General features: G+C 36.1%; 1 protein-coding gene across 7 annotated transcripts in view; it reads left to right on the top strand.

Annotated features, from left to right (window-relative positions):
* The window catches only part of CEP290 (centrosomal protein 290), an 89490-nt gene that overhangs the window by 2070 nt on the left and 68623 nt on the right, over nt 1-18797 (top strand). For all 7 annotated transcript variants that reach the window (XR_010663045.1, XM_065934170.1, XM_065934169.1 and 4 more), the window contains exons 4-13: nt 1034-1103; nt 1394-1440; nt 4059-4202; nt 9408-9461; nt 10197-10349; nt 10737-10919; nt 11589-11678; nt 12410-12532; nt 13788-13911; nt 18393-18565. Coding sequence is in view for 6 of the 7 variants with exons in the window: in XM_065934170.1 (XP_065790242.1) it covers nt 1034-1103; nt 1394-1440; nt 4059-4202; nt 9408-9461; nt 10197-10349; nt 10737-10919; nt 11589-11678; nt 12410-12532; nt 13788-13911; nt 18393-18565 (1161 nt within the window). In the remaining variant the exon portion in view is untranslated. The remainder of the gene's footprint in view (nt 1-1033; nt 1104-1393; nt 1441-4058; nt 4203-9407; nt 9462-10196; nt 10350-10736; nt 10920-11588; nt 11679-12409; nt 12533-13787; nt 13912-18392; nt 18566-18797) is intronic.

The following is an 18797-nucleotide window of genomic DNA, read 5'->3' as shown; positions in this document are numbered from 1 at the left end:
TAGTGCTGTTGTGCATACGTGCTAAGTCACTTCAGTCATGTCCGACTCTTTGTGACCCCATGAACTGTAGCCTGCCAGGCTTCTCTGTGCATGGGATTCTCCAGGCAAGAATACTGGAGTGGGTTTCCCTGACCTCCTCCAGGGGATCTTCCCCACCCGCGTCTTTTATGCCTCCTGCATCGGCAGGCAGGTTGTTTATTGTTAGTGCCATCTAGGAAGCCCTCTAGAGCTGAAAGTGAAAAGTGAAAGTGAAAGTCGCTCAGTTGTATCTGACTCTTTGTGACCCCATGGACTGATTCTCCAGGCCAGAATACTGGAGTGGGTAGCCTTTTCCGTCTCCAGGGAATCTTCCCAACCCAGGGATTGAACCCAGGTCTCCCGCATTGCAGGTGGATTCTTTGCCAGCTGAGCCACAAGGGAAGCCCTCTAGAGCTGAATGTTACTGTAAATAAAAACTGGGGATAGAAAATATGCATATTCTTTACATTTGAGGAGACAAGTGCAGAAAGTTTATAGCAGGTTGTAGAAGAAACAGATGTTGGATATAGTTTGGAATAGGCTGTCCAGGGCCTTAAAGGCTTATCTTATGCTCAACAGTTAGAAGCCATTAAAGGTTTTTGAGCTATACAGTTGCCTTCAGAAGGTTAAATTAGTTATGTTAAATGGCAAATTGAAGAGAATTGAAGTGGTTTAGACATAACATTATGTAAGAAGTTAGACATAAAATTATGGACTAGAATAATGAAAATTAAAATAGAAAAAAGAGATAGCTGAAAACATTACAAAGGGAAAGTTGCAATGCTTGAAATAAGACTTGAGGGAAAAAGAGGAATCAAAGATGTTTCAAACTTTTAGGAATCTAGAAATTATAACCTTAAGAATTTCACCTATTCATTCAGCAAATATTTGCAGAATGTCTCCTTGTGCCAGGCATTGCAGGCCCTAAGTAGTAGAATAGTAAATAAACTAAATTATTTTTAGTGCTTATGTTCTGATGTAAAGGCATACTGAAATAACTTTTTTTAATGTTTAGATGAAAGCTCAAGAAGTAGAGCTAGCTTTGGAAGAAGTTGAAAAAGCTGGAGAAGAACAAGCAAAATTTGGTAAGTGCCTTGGAGAAAGGATTACTGTCGTGTTAAAGAGTGGATTCCATTTATTCACTAAGCAATAGAGAATCAACTTTAATTTAGAGTCTATAATATTTGCATAATTTATTTCAAAAGGTTTTTCTAGAACTCCTGTTTCATGGAAAATGTACAAAATAGTTATTTTCTCTTGTGTTAGCTTATTATAAATATGATAGAGTTTAAAAATTAGTTTTATTATTTTATTGAAATTTATTTAAAAATTTGAGATAAATCTAACCAGTTCAAACATTTGTCTTTTTTAATAGAAAATCAATTAAAAACTAAAGTAATGAAGCTGGAAAATGAACTAGAGGTATGTTATTTTGTATTCCTTAGGGTATAATTGTCATAAATGTTAGCATTTTCAATTATTATTTTCAAATTTTTTCATTATATCTGGCTGGAAAATCACTGGAATGATAATGTGTTTGTAATTATTTGTTCAGTATATATTTTACATGCCTATTTATGTACCTTAAATTCTATTAAGGATTGCACATCTAATTGTGAACAAAATAAAAATGTTGAGTAACCTTGTGGAGCTTACAGTCTAGATTAATATACAGAGAGATTACTATTACTGAGGTGCAGTGAGGCATGTTGGAATTTGAGGAACAGTGACAGAAAGGTATAGGAGAAGAGGAGCTTTCTGAGAAAGCCAAGAGCCAAAATGTGAACATAAATTTTCAGTGAAGGAACTGAATACATTGAAATTATGGAGATTATTGGAAAGAATGTGATACAAATGGATTAGTCTTTATAAGGAGGAAGGACCTTTATCCTTTGTACTTGGAAGGAAGGAAGAATGGATGTTTACAGAAGCTTTTCATGTTGGTAGGTTTAGTGCCTGGAATTTGAGAGGATGAAGAGATCATCTGCTAAAAATAAGAGTGGGAGATGTGTAGTCAAATTTTAAGGAAGTCGGATAAACCTAAAATATATGGAGAATGAACTGGAGATTTCAGGGTCTGGAATGTTCGGATCTTGGTTCTTTCACATATTAGCTCTATGGATTCAGATGGTTTTATTTTTTATTCCTTATTGTATATTCAGCTTCTAGGGAAATACCATTCTCAATAAGTACTTGTTAACTGAATTATGAGAGCTTCCCCAATGGTTCCGTGGGTAAGGAATCTGCCTGCAATGCAGGAGATGTGGGAGACGCGGGTTTGATCCTCAGTTCGTGGGATTTTTCTGGCAAGAAAAAGGGGGCTGCAGCCCACTCTGGTTTTCTTGCCGGGAAAATCCCACAAGCTGAGGAGCCTGGTTGGCTATAGTCCAAAGGGTCACGAAGAGTCAGACACGACTGAGCAACTAAGCGCGAGCAGAAGTGAGTTAACGGAGTCAGATCAGATCTGTGCTGGTGTTTAGCAGGGCAACTGCTACAGGATAGAAGAATAGGGCAATTGGAGCTATTGGTTGAAGCAGTGATTATAAAAAGCTAAATAGGCAAGGAAATCAAGACTGGGATGTTAGGGAGAGATTAAGGAGAAGAGGAGTCAAGGGATGAAAGGGTTTTGTGAGGTAAAAGGGCAGATGTTTTTGTGAATAATTGGAGAATGTTTCTGCTTGGACAAAGTCCTGATGTGGGGATGGGAGTATGAGGCTATAATGCAGACAAGAAGAGAGTTTAAAAAAAGAAAGTCCAGAATGAAAGTTACATATGTGTAGAAATTGCTTGGGGACTTTTGATGGAAGACTGTGAGCCATGTGCCAAAATTTCTCAGCAAATTTTGTGAAGGAATGACTGGGAAGTTGGTAGTTTGCTACTACCATGAATAGGTAATAATAAAAAAGCTGGCTATCATGTGAGATTCAAAGCAGCAGGAGGAATTTTTACAGGATGGCGGAGGAATGATAGCCTAGAAATTATAGTTTGGGGTAAATCAACACCTTTTCTTAACCTCTAATTATATGAGATGTGAAAGAATAAGCATTTCCAATCTGGAAAAGTTCCAAATGAAGTAGTGTACTAAAAGAGCCAAGCTATAGCTAAAGCAAGAAGATAGAAAGGATAAGTCAGTGGAAAGGCTAGGGAAGTAAAATACTAGTGTATCTTGGAAGATTTTCTTTGAGAGCATAATGTAAAGCTTTTTGAGGGAGGTAAAGAGTGAAAAATTTGGTTAACATAGAAGAATAACAGAACTGAATGGCAGGGAGATGACTTAGAGACAGATTAGAGGACCAGAGGATTTTTGGTGTTTTTGACCATGACCCAAAGTAACTGGAATATGAAGCAAAATGTATTTAGTCTGCTGCAAGATTTTAAAGGTAATCTAAGTCTGGATGTCTAATATAATAGCACTAGCTATATGTGGCTGTTAGCCTTTAAATTAATTACTGTGTAAATTAATTACAACTTAAATTAAGAATTCAGTTCATTACCTGCACTAGTTGCATTTCAAGTTCCCAGTAGACACATGTATATAGTGGCTATTGTATTGGGCAGTACAGAGAACATTTCCATTATCCTAGAAAGTCCTTTTAGATAGCACTGGTGTAAATATGAGTCAGTGATATGAGGGGAAGGGCTGCTTAAAAGCTCCGTGGGTCAGTGACTAGGGTGGAGGCTCAGATGGATTTTGGCGTTGTTTCAGAGCTCTGGTACTCAGGGAGAGCCTAAATAGTTCATTGCATAGACCATTATATGCCTTTGTAGATTACCCTGATGCCTGTGGCTTGGCATCAATCTGAGTGATTGACAGTCAGTTCTTTGTAGCTCTGGGTGGCTTAGGAAGAGCTTAAAGGGTTGTCTGTGAACTAAAGCCTAAATATGCTTAATAAAAATGGTTCTTAAGCAACTTGATTTTAAACACCTGGTGCTGATTATAATAAAATTTAAAAATCTAAATAATTATTTATTTGCTGTTGATTCATTTGAATCTCCAAATGTAATAGAATTAATTTATACTTTTGGTTTATTACTTTCAGATGGCACAGCAGTCTGCAGGTGGGCGTGACACTCGGTTTTTACGTGATGAAATTCGCCAACTTGAAAAGCAATTGGAACAAAAAGATAGAGAATTGGAGGACATGGAAAAAGAGTTGGAGAAAGAGAAGAAAGTTAATGAACAAGTGAGGCACATTTTTCCATTGACAATTAACTGTTCAAGTTGCCAAAAAACACTACCTGTTTATAGTTTTTATCATTTTTAGTAATGATACCAATTTTTATGTATTTGTGGAAATTGATCTTTATGTATTTCTAAGGTTCTATATCATAGCTGATGTTGTCATCCCGTCTTTAAAATACAATGGATCAGAGGTTCTAGTGAATGAATATGACCTAGACATTAATTCCTTATATATGGAGGTATCTTTTTCTGCAGATGTTAAGAATTCTTTACATAAAGTTGATGATTAGGTCTGGAATATTGATATGAAAAAATTCAAACATTCAAAAAACAACTGATTTTCTTATTTGTCATAATTTGGGGAAAAGAAATTTATATTTATATTAGTACTAGACTTGGAAATTAATTTTAATGATATATTCAATAATAAATTTTTTATTTTCAGGCATACCTCACTTTATGTAATATAGAGGTTCTTAAAGAGTGCTAATGTCACCATTTTGTAAATCAATTCATATATTAAATCATAATGTGTCATCTTTTGTACAAGCATAGTTTATTATTACCTCTTATACTTGTTACTTATAAAATAACTCAATGTTCACTGTAGTTTGAGAAAAAAATTATATTTTTACAGATAAATTTATATTTCCTTTTAGAAAATAGTATGTTTTCTTTTTTTGCCTCCACTGTCACTGACTTAGTAAAAAATTTGGTGTCTATATGTATTAGTTGTCCCATTCCTGATGCCCAGAAGCTTTCTCTGTCCTTTATAAGGTCAATGTTGTATCATGTCCAGATAATCTTATTTTGTCCGGCATTCTCTTGGAAGCAGATGGTTATAAATATAAGTAGATGACATTGATTATGAGGTAATGTTGATATTTAAAAAGAATTCATCATAGACTGATATATAAGGAAAAACGTTCCTATTATTTATTTATTTATTTTTGGCTGTGCCACAGGACATGTGGGATTTTGGTTCCCCTACCAAGGATCAAACACATGACCCCTGCTTTGGAAGCATGGAGTCTTTTAATCTCTGGATCTCCAGTGAAGTCCTGAATTCCCATTCTTGATGTATCTATTTTATTAGATAGTTTGGAAGTAATGTAAAACTGAGCTATTAATACCTATATAGTTTTTGCAGTGAAAAAAGTGTAGATTGATGCTGAAAGGTGATGAATGGTGGCTTAGTGGTAAAGAATCCACCTCCCAATGCAGGAGATGTGGGTTTGGAGGATCCTCAATATGTCAGCAAATTTGGAAAACTCAGCAGTGGCCACAGGACTGGAAAAGGTCAGTTTTCATTCCAATCCCAAAGAAAGACAATGCCAAAGAACGCTCAAACTACCGCACAATTGCACTCATCTCACACACTAGCAAAGTAATGCTCAGAATTCTCCAAGCCAGGCTTTAGCAATACATGAACCGTGAACCTCCTGGTATTCAAGTTGGATTTAGAAAAGGCAGAGGAACCAGAGATCAAATTGCCAACATCCCTGGATCATTGAAAAAACAAGAGAGTTCCAGAAAAACATCTATTTTTGCTTTATTGATTATGCCAAAGCCTTTGACTGTGTGGATCACAACAAACTGAGGAAAATTCTGGAAGAGTGGAAATACCAGATGACCTGACCTGCCTCTTGAGAAACCTATATGCAGGTCAGGAAGCAACAGTTAGAACTGGACATGGAACAACAGACTGGTTCCAAATAGGGAAAGGAGTACGTCAAGGCTGTATATTGTCACCCTGCTTATTTAACTTCTATGCAGAGTACATCATGAGAAACGCTGGGCTGGAAGAAGCACAAGCTGGAATCAAGATTGCTGGGAGAAATATCAATAACCTCAGATATGCAGATGACACCACTCTTACAGCAAAAAGTGAAGAAGATTTAAAGAGCCTCTTGATGAAAGTGAAAGAGGAGAGTGAAAAAGTTGGCTTAAAGCTCAACATTCAGAAAACTACGATCATGGCATCCGGTCCCATCAGTTCATGGCAAATAGATGAGGAAACAGTGGCTGATTTTATTTTTGGGGGCTCCAAAATCACTGCAGATGGTGATTGCAGCCATGAAATTAAAAGACACTTACTCCTTGGAAGGAAAGTTATGACCAACCTAGACAGCATATTAAAAAGCAGAGACATTACTTTGTCAACAAAGGTCCATCTCTAGTCAAGGCTATGGTTTTTCTCGTAATCATGTATGGGTGTGAGAGTTGGACTATAAAGAAAGCTGAGCACAGAAGAATTGATGCTTCTGAACTGTGGTGTTGGAGAAGACTCTTGAGAGTCCCTTGGACTGCAAGGAGATCCAACCAGTCCATCCTAAGGAGATCAGTCCTGAGTGTTCATTGGAAGGACTGATGTTGAAGCTGAAACTCCAATACTTTGGCCACCTGATGGGAAGAACTGACTCACTGGAAAAGACCCTGATGCTGGGAAAGATTGAGGGCAGGAGGAGAAGGGGACGACAGAGGATGAGATGGTTGGGTGGCATCACCGAGTCAATGGACATGAGTGTGGGTAAACTCTGGGAGTTGGTGATGGTCAGGGAGGCCTGGTGTCTGCAGTTCATGTGGTGGCAGAGTTGGACACGGCTGAGCAACTGAACTGAACTCGAGAAGGAAATGGCAACCTATTCCAGTATTCTTGCCTAGAAAATCCCATGGACAGAGGAGCGTGGTACGCTGCAGTCTATGGGGTTACTGTTGAGTTGTACAAGACTTACTGACTAAATAACAACAAAAGTGAAGGATAAGCTCTCAGCAAATTATCTGTTTAGTTGACTCAGTGAAACATAACAGACTTATAGATTTCTTATCATGAAGGATCCTACGTATCTGTACAGTAATGGAATTGCTTAGGGAGATGTCTGTGTGTGTCTTTTTCTAGGCTGTTGTTCTTTGTCTAGCCTGTATATTCATCAACTTCTCATCACTGATACCACTCACTTTTAGCTAATCAGAACTATCTTGTCTTTTCATATCCTAGACTACTATCTTTATTCTTAGGCACACACACAGACAACCTGTTCAGTCACTAAGTCGTGTCTGACTCTGCAACACCATGGAATGCGGCATGTCAGGCTTCCCTGTCCTTCACTATCTCCCAGAATTTGCTCAAGCTCGTGTCCATTGAGTCGATGATGCAATCCAATTATCTCAGCCTCTGTCGCCTCCTTCTCTGCCCTCAATCTTTCCCAGCATCAGGGTCTTTTCCAGTGAGTCAGCTCTTTGCATCAGGTGGCCAAAGTACTGGAGCTTCAGCATCAGTTTTTCCAATGAATATTCAGGAACAACGTGAATACATTGTTAATGTACCTTTCCAGCCACTAGGTTCCTTGAAATAGAATATGGATATGAGTTGCTTTGGCAATTTGTTTTTCCCCTTCGCCAGTCATTCAGTTTTACTGAGTACTTATAGCATGCAAAATACTAAGGATACAGTGGGCATACTGTTCTGCTTCTTAGCCATATTCATTTTCAATTACAAAGATAATATAATAGGATACTCAGGATACATTCAGATATAAGAATACTCTGGGATACTATGGAAAGGTATGCATAAGTCAGTCTTTTTTTTTTTCTGAGTTTGAATTTTTTTAAAACAGTTTTTCAAATTTATTTTTGGCTACACTGCATCTTCATTGCTATGCCGGCTTTCTCTAGTTGCAGCGAGTATGATCTACTCTTTAGTGACATTACGTGGGCTTCTCGTTGCAGTGACTTTTCTTGTGGAACATGCATATTCCAAAAGGATATCTGTGGATAGGAAATCATGAGAGACACTGGATAGATGATAAGAGTTTGTGGGTCATAGATATTGAAGCAATAGAAGTGATTGGAAGGCTGATCTCTGAGACTTAAATTGTCTAATGAAATAGAGTGTTTCAAGGAACAGCCCAAGAAAAGAGTATCAGGAGTATGATGTTTCAAAAACCAAGGAAAATGAGCATTAGTGTAAATGGTTTTGCCTTTAAGTTCTTGAAATGCCTTTTCTTGTTAAATTTCCCAGTTCAAAATAGGATAGGACTGTTTCTTAATTCCCAGATGATAATAATGATAATGGTAAACTTCTAATATTTGTAAGCATGTGTGCTAAGTCACTTCAGTCGTGTCCAACTCTTCGCGACCCTAGGGACTGTAGCCCTTCAGGTTCCTCTGTCCACGGGATTCTCCAGGCAAGAATACTGGAGTGGGTTGCCGTGCCCTCCTCCAGGGGATCTTCCCAACCCAGGGATGGAACCCATGTCTCCCATGGCTCCTGTACTGCGGGCAGGGTTTTTACTGCTGAGCCCCCAGGGAAGCCCCGAAATCTGTATAGCATATTGCATTTTATTATGAACTTTCTTTAAACTTTTTATTCTGAAAACTTTATCTTCATGAAGATTTGAAGAAAAGCAATAAGTGCTCACATACTCCTTATATAGGTTCACCAGTTAACACTGTGCTACATGTGCTTTATCTGTCAATATCTTGGCACACACAGACTTAACTTCCCTCCCCTCCGCTCCTCCTCTTGCTTCCCTCTCCTCTCCTTTCTTTTTTGGTGAGCCATTAGAGTTAATGTGAGATATTGTGATACTTCTTATTTAAATATTACAAATATTATGGTATTTTATTCTTAAATATTTCAGTATATTTCCACTGAAAGGAGAGGTATTTTTCAATACAACTACTTACATAATTAGCATACTCAGGAAATGTAGTATCAATTCAATGCTGTTTTCTAATAGATAGTCCATAATCAGATTTCCTCTGTTGGCCCAGTGATGTCTTTTTAGTTTCCCCACCCACAATCCAAGCATTCATGCTTCTTTTTAAGCATTGTGTTGTATCGCTTTGTATTTCTAAGTAACTTAATGCTCCCTGAGAGTGGAGTCTTTCAGCTCTGATGATAGAACTGCAGTGCAGTAAAGATCTTGGACAGAAGGCTGCTCATTAATAGGTTTTAGGCTGGGGAAGAAGAGTAATGGTTTTGTTTTCTGTATCCTTTGGTTAGAGTTTTTTGTTTTTTAAACTCAACCTGCTTAATCCTTCCTATCCTTAGTTTTTAAAAATTTTGGCTTACTGTTCATGTCTTAGGTGAACATGAAGTCGTCAGTAATTAAAAATTCTCTGCTTTATTGACGAGAAACTAAAAACTGGAATTACATTGAATTAATGCTGAATTTTCTTTATCTGTTTTTTGCTATTTTAGTTGGCTCTTAGAAATGAGGAGGCAGAAAATGAAAACAGCAAATTAAGGAGAGAGGTTAGTAAAAAAAATTCAGTAATTGTGGTGATTCAACAAAGATACTTATTAAAAAAGTTTCCATAAATTAATTCTGTAACCAGAACTGGAATTGTCTAAGTAGTTGATGTTTTTGAACTGTGACTTTTATGATATGACTTTGTCTTAGGGAAGTAGAAAATAAATAGAAAGGTGAGGCCGTTAAGTACTGCATTCATTTGTTAGATCTCTTTGGGTAAATCTTTCTTTTTTAAGCTGTTCTTTGCTTGTTTGCTAACTGAATATGTGAGTGAATTTCTGCCTTACATTCTCTTATTTTATCCGGCATTCTTTAAAACTTTTGTTTCTTATGAAATCTTACAAATTCTGTTAATTATTTGGTTCTTTTGAGCCAAATAATGTACATTGTTAATCATGAATTTTTATTTTTTAATATAATCAAAATTTTTTTGTTTTGGTTGGTAATTAATATTCTTGCTTTCTTTGATTATCCAAAATAATATCTTTTTCTCCTAAAATTTCTTTTTTCCTTTAATTTCTTATTATTATACTTAATTATATATTATCTTTCTCATTTCTAATTACCTTCTTCTTGTTCTTTTCTGGAGAACAAACGTCTAAAGAAAAAGGTGAGGCTTTAAGGGTGTGAAACCTTGGGATTTTAAAGGTGTGTTTTGAGATCTTTACTTAGAGGGTGAAATTTTGTTTCTTTGGATAGCTTTTTTAAATAGAATATTGTGTTTAATCTATGTTCAGAATGAACAACTTCGTCAGGATATCATTGACTATCAAAAACAAATAGATTCGCAAAAAGAAACACTTTTATCAAGAAGAGGAGAAGACAGTGACTACCGATCACAATTGTCTAAAAAAAACTATGAACTTGTCCAATATCTGGATGAAATTCAGGTAAAATGGATGAAAGTCAGTTCAAAGCTATAATTTTTTTGTAAAACTTTCATTATAATGTAAATCTAGTATTTAGACCTACATTTAAACATATTTAGTGTCAATCTGCAAATGTGTATTTGTAAAACATGAAATAAATTGCATCTTTGGAGTTCCAAATCTTGCAAATTCATTCTTGTTATATGTCTATCTTGTGCATTTCTTAAGAACTAAGATTCTTATAGTTTTCTTGATATTTAATTTGATTTAGTTGGTAATTTGATTTAGTTGATACTAAATATGTATAAAGTTCCATTTTCTCCAGCAAACACTTATGATTCCATTTAATTTTAATTTAAATTTGTTTCATTAAATTGTTTTTAACTATAATGCCTTTACCTTTCTTAGACTTTAACAGAAGCTAATGAGAAAATTGAACTTCAGAATCAAGAAATGAGAAAAAATTTAGAGGAGTCTGTCCAGGAAATGGAGAAGATGACTGATGAATATAATAGGATGAAAGCTGTTGTGCATCAGACAGATAGTATGATGGACCAGTTAAAAAAAGAAAATGATCATTACCGGCTTCAAGTAAGGATTCTTGTTAGATTAACTTATTTGGATAGACTTCATATTGCCTCATTACTGTTTATTTGAAATTGGAAAGTATTTTTTACTTTCTAGGATATGAGATTTTTGTCTTATGCTATAATATACCGTCTTACACTGTAATATGTTGCCATGCTGATATATTTGTCTCTCTATATATGGTTTTCTCGTTTCCTTACACATACCTTATAGTTCTTGCCATGTAGGTTAGGTGATATCTGAATGAATATATAGATAGCAGTCCTGCAAAGCTATTAGTTTGGGGAATTTTCTACTAAAGACTCTTAGAGGTCCTGTGAACCATGAAGTTTAATTTTACACCTTAGAGTAAATGCACTCTGCATGTCATAAAAACCAGTTTATTGTCCACTACTTACACAGGATTAAACTTGTTAAAAAATAGAGTAATACTTAAAAATATAATTACCTTATAACAAAAAGTAATTTTACAACTATAAAGATGCACAGACCATTTAATGTCAGCTTAGCTATAGAACTGCTCCAATAATGAATATGCCTTTAAATATATTTGTATATGTGTGCGTGTGTATGCTTATCACTGTGTATAATGCATGTATAAATATTCAGTTATAACAAATATGTTTGTGTTACACTATTTTACAACATTCTTGAAGTAATTGTTGCCTTTAGGTGCAGGAGCTTACAGATCTTCTGAAGGCAAAAAATGAAGAAGATGATCCAATCATGGCAGCTGTCAATGCAAAAGTAGAAGAGTGGAAGGTGCTTTTTTTCAATTGCTATAATAGCTTTTAATTTTAGATTTCAATTTTTAGTCTTAATTTTCTTTAAAGGCTTTGTACTGGTTAGTGAGATTTTTGTTAGTTATTTCCAAAGGTGTATGAAATGTCCTAGCTAGAAAAGTTTTAAGAACTGCCGTGTATAGACCTCTAGAGTTGTTTTTAATCATTTAATTTTGGAGGAGAGATGTTAGTAAATGTATTCTTCACTTTATTTTTACTTATTATCTTTTAAGGATTAGTTTACATCAGTACATATAGTATTGCTTTGTTCTTTTTAATGACTGTATGACTGTAATTTTTCTTTGTAGGTATGCCTCTTTCATTCTAGATATTTTATGTTTCTTCGTGTCATTTTAATGTTTTCTGTTTAAAGATTAGTTGTACACACTTTGTAATTGCAGGAAGCTAGTTATAACTTCTTGTTTTAGGAATGGGTTTTGGAAACTTAAAGTTGTTTAATTGAAAAGATTGAATTCCTTAAAAAGAAAAGAGCACAGTGTATATCTTTGAATCATTTCTTATTTGAACTTCAGGCTATATGCACAAAAGGGACAATGGTCATTCCAATTGTTGCTGTTTTCTCACTTCCAAAATTTTTTCGCCTGTATTTTCTTGATCTGCTAATGGTATATATTGAAGTATGGATCATAAATGAGGAATGGATTATTAATTTTCCTCTTATGTAACAGACCCTATTTTGTTTATTTCTAGTTAATTTTGTCTTCTAAAGATGATGAAATTATTGAGTATCAGCAAATGTTACATAGTCTGCGGGACAAACTGAAAAATGCCCAGCTTGATGCTGATAAAAGTAATGTTATGGCTCTACAACAGGTAAAACTTTCTCAAAATTTGATTTGTCAGTGAATTTTATTAAAGTTGTCAGTGAAACTCTGAACTGTCTTTCATTTATCTCCTGTGCCTAATCTAGTCACTGGCACCTTTGGGTAGATAATAAAGTCTTTAGAAGTTTCTTATACCATCCATTCCTAAGCAAAAATTATAATTTGATTTAGAGTTAGGAATAGAATTATTTTGTGTATTTTTCTCTGTTGATGCAGATAAGACATTTATTGTTTGGGAATTATTTATAAGGAACTATTAAAAACTTTTAGACCTTTAAATATCATAGTACTCTTACTAAACTTTATTATACTGTGTTTTAGTGCTGAAATATGCTGTACAATGTAAAATAAACTAAAATATGGCTATAATTTGTACTGTATAAAATTTTTATATTTAGTACCAATGTATTCATATATGCCTGGTAGTCCAGTGGTTAGGACTCCATGCATCCACTTAAGGGGACATGAGTTCGATCCCTGGTCTGGGAACTAAGATCTGGCAAGCCATGTGGCATGACCACAAATAAAAGAAGGAAAGTAAAAAAGGAAAGACATTGCACTTGCATAAACTGTTTTTTCTAGTCATAGTCTAAAAGAAAGAAGGAAATTTGGGAAGTATTTGGAGACTAAGGACAGGTGCAAAGGACAAGATTTTCGTATGAAGTACACTATAAGGGTGAAAGTGCAGAGTGGTGAGGGAAAAAAGCACAAGGCAAAACGGAAACATATAAAATGATAAAAAGATAGTTGGATGATGAGGAAAAATAACACAAAAGGAGTCATGAGTCACAAACAGAGAGTTCTGGAATTTCTGTTTGCCAGAGGGCTAGCCCTTGTATTGTCTTTAAGTACTGGAGAGACGGCAGTATACCTACAGTGATTAGTGTAGTTGAGGTATACAAAATAGTAAAAGAAAGAGTTTGATTTATAAAAAATATCTTTTATAATTCTGTTGAATAAAACAAGACCTACCTTTTTCTTACTTCTAGTGAAAGTCACTCAGTCACGTCTGACTCTTTGCAACCTCATGGACTATACCGTCCATGCAGTTCTCCAGGCCAGAATACTGAGTGGGTAGCCTTTCCCTTCTCCAGGGGATCTTTCCAACCCACGAATAGAACCCAGGTCTCCCGCATTGCAGGCGGATTCTTTACCAGCTGAGCCACAAGGGAAACTCTCTTACTTCTAAATTGTATATTAATATTCAGAAAGTGAAAATATGTGATATTCAAAATATTTTTTAGGGTATACAAGAGCGAGATAGTCAAATTAAAATGCTCACTGAGCAAGTTGAACAATATACAAAAGAAATGGAAAAAAATACGTTTATAATTGAAGATCTGAAAAATGAGCTCCAAAGAAATAAAGGTAATTCAATGTTTTATAAGTATGTAGTTATTTTAGATACCATTAAATTTTTAAAATGTTTTATTTTTATTAAAATGGAATTATGTTATAGCAATATATTGTTGATTTTTCTCTATTTGAATTTTATCATATTTAAGAAAAGTTTTACCTGATATTATCAACTTCTTTACATGTGATACTAGTGTTTAAACTTGTAAATGGTGGCAGTATTTTCTATAGATTTTCTCTGATGAAAATTACGTTAATCTCTATTATCAGATTGACTGTAAAAAAGAAATGAAAAATGGTGATGGTATTTATCCTCCTTTTTGTAATCAACAGAGAATGAAAGAAAATAAACTTTTGATAAGTGTAACAATGTTGCAGAGATTTTTTCAAAAGTAATTGACTTGTCAACATTTGAATTAATCTCACCCAACTTGATAATGTCATTTTCTACCTACCCTGGGTCATGCAAACTTACATAACTCATGAAATCTTTTGAATGTAAGCCCTTACAACATCACTGATCCTGTATTTCCATAACACTACATGCTATAGTTATACCAGAGCACATTAATGCAAACTGTCCATAATTTCATGACATAATAAGTCCATTTATTATGATTGCCAAGATAGAAAAAATAAGACATGGGAAATAATGAGTGAGTCAGTGTGTGTGTTTTTGTGTAAGTGAAATAGCAGTGGTGGTGGTGTTGGTGAAGGTGTGGTTGTAATTTAGATAGTGAAGCAAAAGCCTCACTGAGGAGATATTTAAACAAAGGCTTAAAGGAACTGAGGGAGGGAGCCATGCATATGTTCCTGAGAAGGGGGCAAATGAGCTCAGGGCACTGAAGCAGGAGTGTGTGGTCCATGTTTGAGGGACAGCAAAGACGTCATTCTGACTGGAGTAGAGTGAGCAGGTGGGCAGTCATCGGTATGCAATCAGAGAGGTAAGGCTCTATCCTGTGGGGCCTTATGATTCATTGCAAGGACTTTGGCTTTTCTTTTAAGTGAGAATGGATATCAGGGAGTTTCTGAAGAAAGGATGATGTGGTTTGACTTGGACTATGTCCTCCATAGACTTGAGGATTGGTAAGGACAGAAGCAGAGAAACCTGCTTGCAGTAAAACTATTGTAGCAACTTAGGGAAAGGTGACGGTAGCTGAAGGCATGGAGGTAGCAGTGAAGTTATATGTAGTCAGTTCTGGATGTATTTTGAAGGTGATAGAGAAATTTGCTGACAGAGAAGATGTCAAAGGTAAGAAAGTTATCAGGGTTTTTGGTCTGAATGCTGGGGAGAACTGTGGAAAGAGAAGGTTTAGAGATGATTGGATACTTAGTTAAACAAGGCCTGTTAAGTGAGAGATGCTTATCAGACATCAGAGTGACAGTGTTAAGTAGGCAGTGGTGGTGGTGGTGGTTTAGCCGCTAAGTCATGTCTGACTTTAGTGACTCTATGGACTGTTGCCCTCAGTCTCCTCTGTCTTTGGGATTTTCCAGGCGAGAATACTAGAGTGGGTTGCCATTTTGTTCTCCAGGGGATATTCCTGACCCAGAGATGGAACCCAGGTCTCCTGCAGGCAGATCTTTACTGACTGAGCCACCAGGGAAGAATTAAGTAGGTACTTGTATATAAAACTCTCAGGTTCAGGAGGACAGTCTAGGCTAAACATACCAATTTGGGAACTATATGCATAAAAATGGTAGTGGAAGTCATGAGGCTGGCTGAGATGATCAAAGGAGAAGATAGACAATGTTGGTTAAGAAGAAAAATCTTAAGATTGAGCTCTGGGATGCTTCTCCTTAGAGCTTGGGGAGACGAAAAGGAATAACCAAAGAGACTGAAAAGGAAAGACCAGGGAGATGGGAGGAAAACCAGAAGTGTGTGGAGCCCCAAAACTTACCTGAGGAATGTCCTTAAGGAAGAGCATAAGCAGCTGTGTCCAGTGCTGTGTTCATTGCTGCTGATAAGTCAAGAGGAGCACTGAAAATTGACCACTGGATTTCTTAGTGGTTGTTTTTAGTTCAAGAGAAAATACAGAGATGAAATAGGGCAAATACAAAGACTTCTGAAGGCTGTTTCTGCAAAGGAAAGGAGAAAAATAGAGTGGTATCTTAGGGGAAGAAGGGTAAAAAGTGTTTTTTAAGTGGATGAAATAATCATGTTTCTAAGTTAATAGGAAAGATCAATTAAAGAAGAAGCAATTCATGAATTGATGATGCAGGGGAGTGACAGAAGGACTTCTGGACTAATAGCCTTGAGGAGGCAATGGGATGGGATCTAGTGTTCACTGGAGTAGCAGGCTTAGGAGCACAGAGAGTTACCCATAGTAGCAGGAAGAAAGCTGGAGTGTATACATAGAGTTGAATGTGGTTGGGTAGATGTCCTAACAGTAAAAACTTCTATTTTCTCAATAAACAAGGAAGCAGAGTTCTTGGATGAAAGCAGGGATAGAGGCAGATGTATTAGAAGTTTGAGATTAAAGTAAAGAGAAGGTGTGAATTGGTCATCTGGAAGAATGAACAGACTTGGGAAGTGTACTGTGATTATTGAGCACCATCAAGGTCCCCTGGATATACTTATTTCTATGTGTGTCTGTGTTATGTATGTTTGAGAGTTATACTTTGCCAGTAGCTTAAATTCCTTTAAAAGGATGATAGGTATTGTGGGGTTTGCATATTCCAGTCAAGAGGAGGGAAACTGACAGTTGATCTCTGCTATCAAATAAGGAAGGGGTCTTATTTAATGACACTATGTTGGTCTGAAGTCATATGACCCCGAAAGCCCACAGGAGGTGTGTGTACTACATATTCTTTTTCTTTTTTTTTTTTTTTTTAACATATTCTTTTTGTCTTGACTTTAACATGTATATGTCAGTTAATGGTGTTCCCCCTTCATTGATTTGGATTAGTTTTAGTTCTCAGGAGCATCTGAAAAATGGCAAAATCACAATGGAGGTTTATTTCTCACTTGTGTACTGATCTAGAATTAGGTGGTCTAGGGTATTGCCTTCATTTGCCTCATGTAAAATATAACTTTACCCTCACATCCTGTCCCAAACCGTGAGATAGAGCAAGAGGAGGCAAGAAGCAAAGAGCATGTACTGAAGATAGGCAGTAATTTACTGTGGAAGGGTCATGCAGCAGAAGTCCTTACAGACTGCAAGGAGATCAAACCAGTCAGTCCTAAAGGAAATCAACCCTGAGTATTCATTGGAAGGACTGATGGCTGAAGCTGAAGCTCCAGTTATTGGTCACCTGATTCGAAGAGCCAAGTCACTGGGAAAGACCTTGATGCTGGGAAAGATTGAAGGCAAAAGGAGCAAGGGGTGGCGGAGGATGAGATGATTAGATAGCATCACCAACTCAATGGACATGAATTTGAGCAAACTCTGAAAGGTAGTAAAGGACAGAGGAGCGTGGTGTGCTGCAGTCCATGGGGTCTCAAAGAGTCAGACACTACTTAGCAACTGAACAACAATGCAGAAAATAGGGAGAATAGATTTTGGGGACAGCAGCCTCTTTCACATTCTCTAGAAAGCAGGGCTCACTTCTTAAAAACATGTGTGATCTCCCACACTAGTCCAATACCTTATATAAGTATAGACTGTATAATTCAGTAGATGTTTACTATGATAAGAGTGATTATTGGCAGTACAATTTAAAATGATGGGAATGCTTATTTTGGTCTTAGCAACAATTTGGTAAGATGTACAAGTAGGAATTTATAGCAACTAGTTACAGTTAAGTTTAACTGCAAGTGATAGAAAAAAAAAATCAAATGCGACAGTAGTTTAAAAAGGATGGAAATGCACTTTTCCATAATATAATCGAAGTTGAGGCAACTTGTATAGGGTTGCTGAGCTAGATGAACAAATACCAGATACCAGGTATCTTGTTGCTCTGCCTGTCTCAACATGTAGTTTCCATCTAATGGAAGAAGTTATAAGTTATATGCAGTTAAAGGAAGACTGTTTGAGTCTGGCTGGAGCCCTAATGCACATATTCCAGCTGGCAGGCAGAAGGAAGGAGAAAAGAAAATTTCACTCCTCTCCTTTAAAAAACATTTCCTGAAAATGTGCACAGTCTTTCTGTTTATATCCTTTAGTCACATAGCCACCCTTGGCTACTGAAATATAAGTGGAAATTTAGTCTTTATTTGAAGTGGCCATGTGTCCAACTGAAAGACCTTAGTTCTATTACAGTGGACACAATGGAGGATGGCCGATAGAAACAGATTATCAGCCTTTGCCACGATGATCATTCCTTGTAAAACAGTGCTTTCCAATCTTTTATAATTCATACCCTTTCTGCTAAGATTTTCTTACAATCCTTTTTAGTTTTATTAATAAAATTGAATTAAAACTTATTTTATAAATATAAATTTATAATATTAAATGGACTTTTTAAAGTGACTCTATTCCCATATTGGAACCAGTCATTTATAGGAGTAAGTAATCACTTCAGTTCATTGATTATTTTAATTTTTACCCTTGTAGGAGCTTCAACACTTTCTCAACGGACTCATTACATGAAAATTCAGTCTAAGGTTCAAATTTTAGAAGAGAGAACTAAAGAGGCTGAGAGAACAGCTGAATTGGCTGAAGCTGATGCTAGGGAAAAGGATAAAGAACTGGTTGAGACTTTGAAGCGATTAAAAGATTATGAATCCGTATGTATTTTTATCTTGTCAATGACAAGCCACTTCAAGTTAGACTGTTCTGTGCCATTTACTGTGTGCATTTAAAAACATCCCAGAAGTATCTCATGATAAAGGTTATCCTAACTGACTTACACTGAAGTGTTCAAGCTTCTGTGTAGCATTAACATTTTGGCAGGAAAATTGTTTTCAAACCATTTGGATAAAGCCTTTTGCCCAGATAATCAGCTTTGCTGAGGCAGCA

Source organism: Muntiacus reevesi, chromosome 4 (genome assembly GCF_963930625.1).
Source record: "Muntiacus reevesi chromosome 4, mMunRee1.1, whole genome shotgun sequence".
In the NCBI taxonomy this organism is placed as follows: Eukaryota; Metazoa; Chordata; class Mammalia; order Artiodactyla; family Cervidae; genus Muntiacus; species Muntiacus reevesi.
This window is presented reverse-complemented; position numbering and strand designations above follow the sequence as displayed.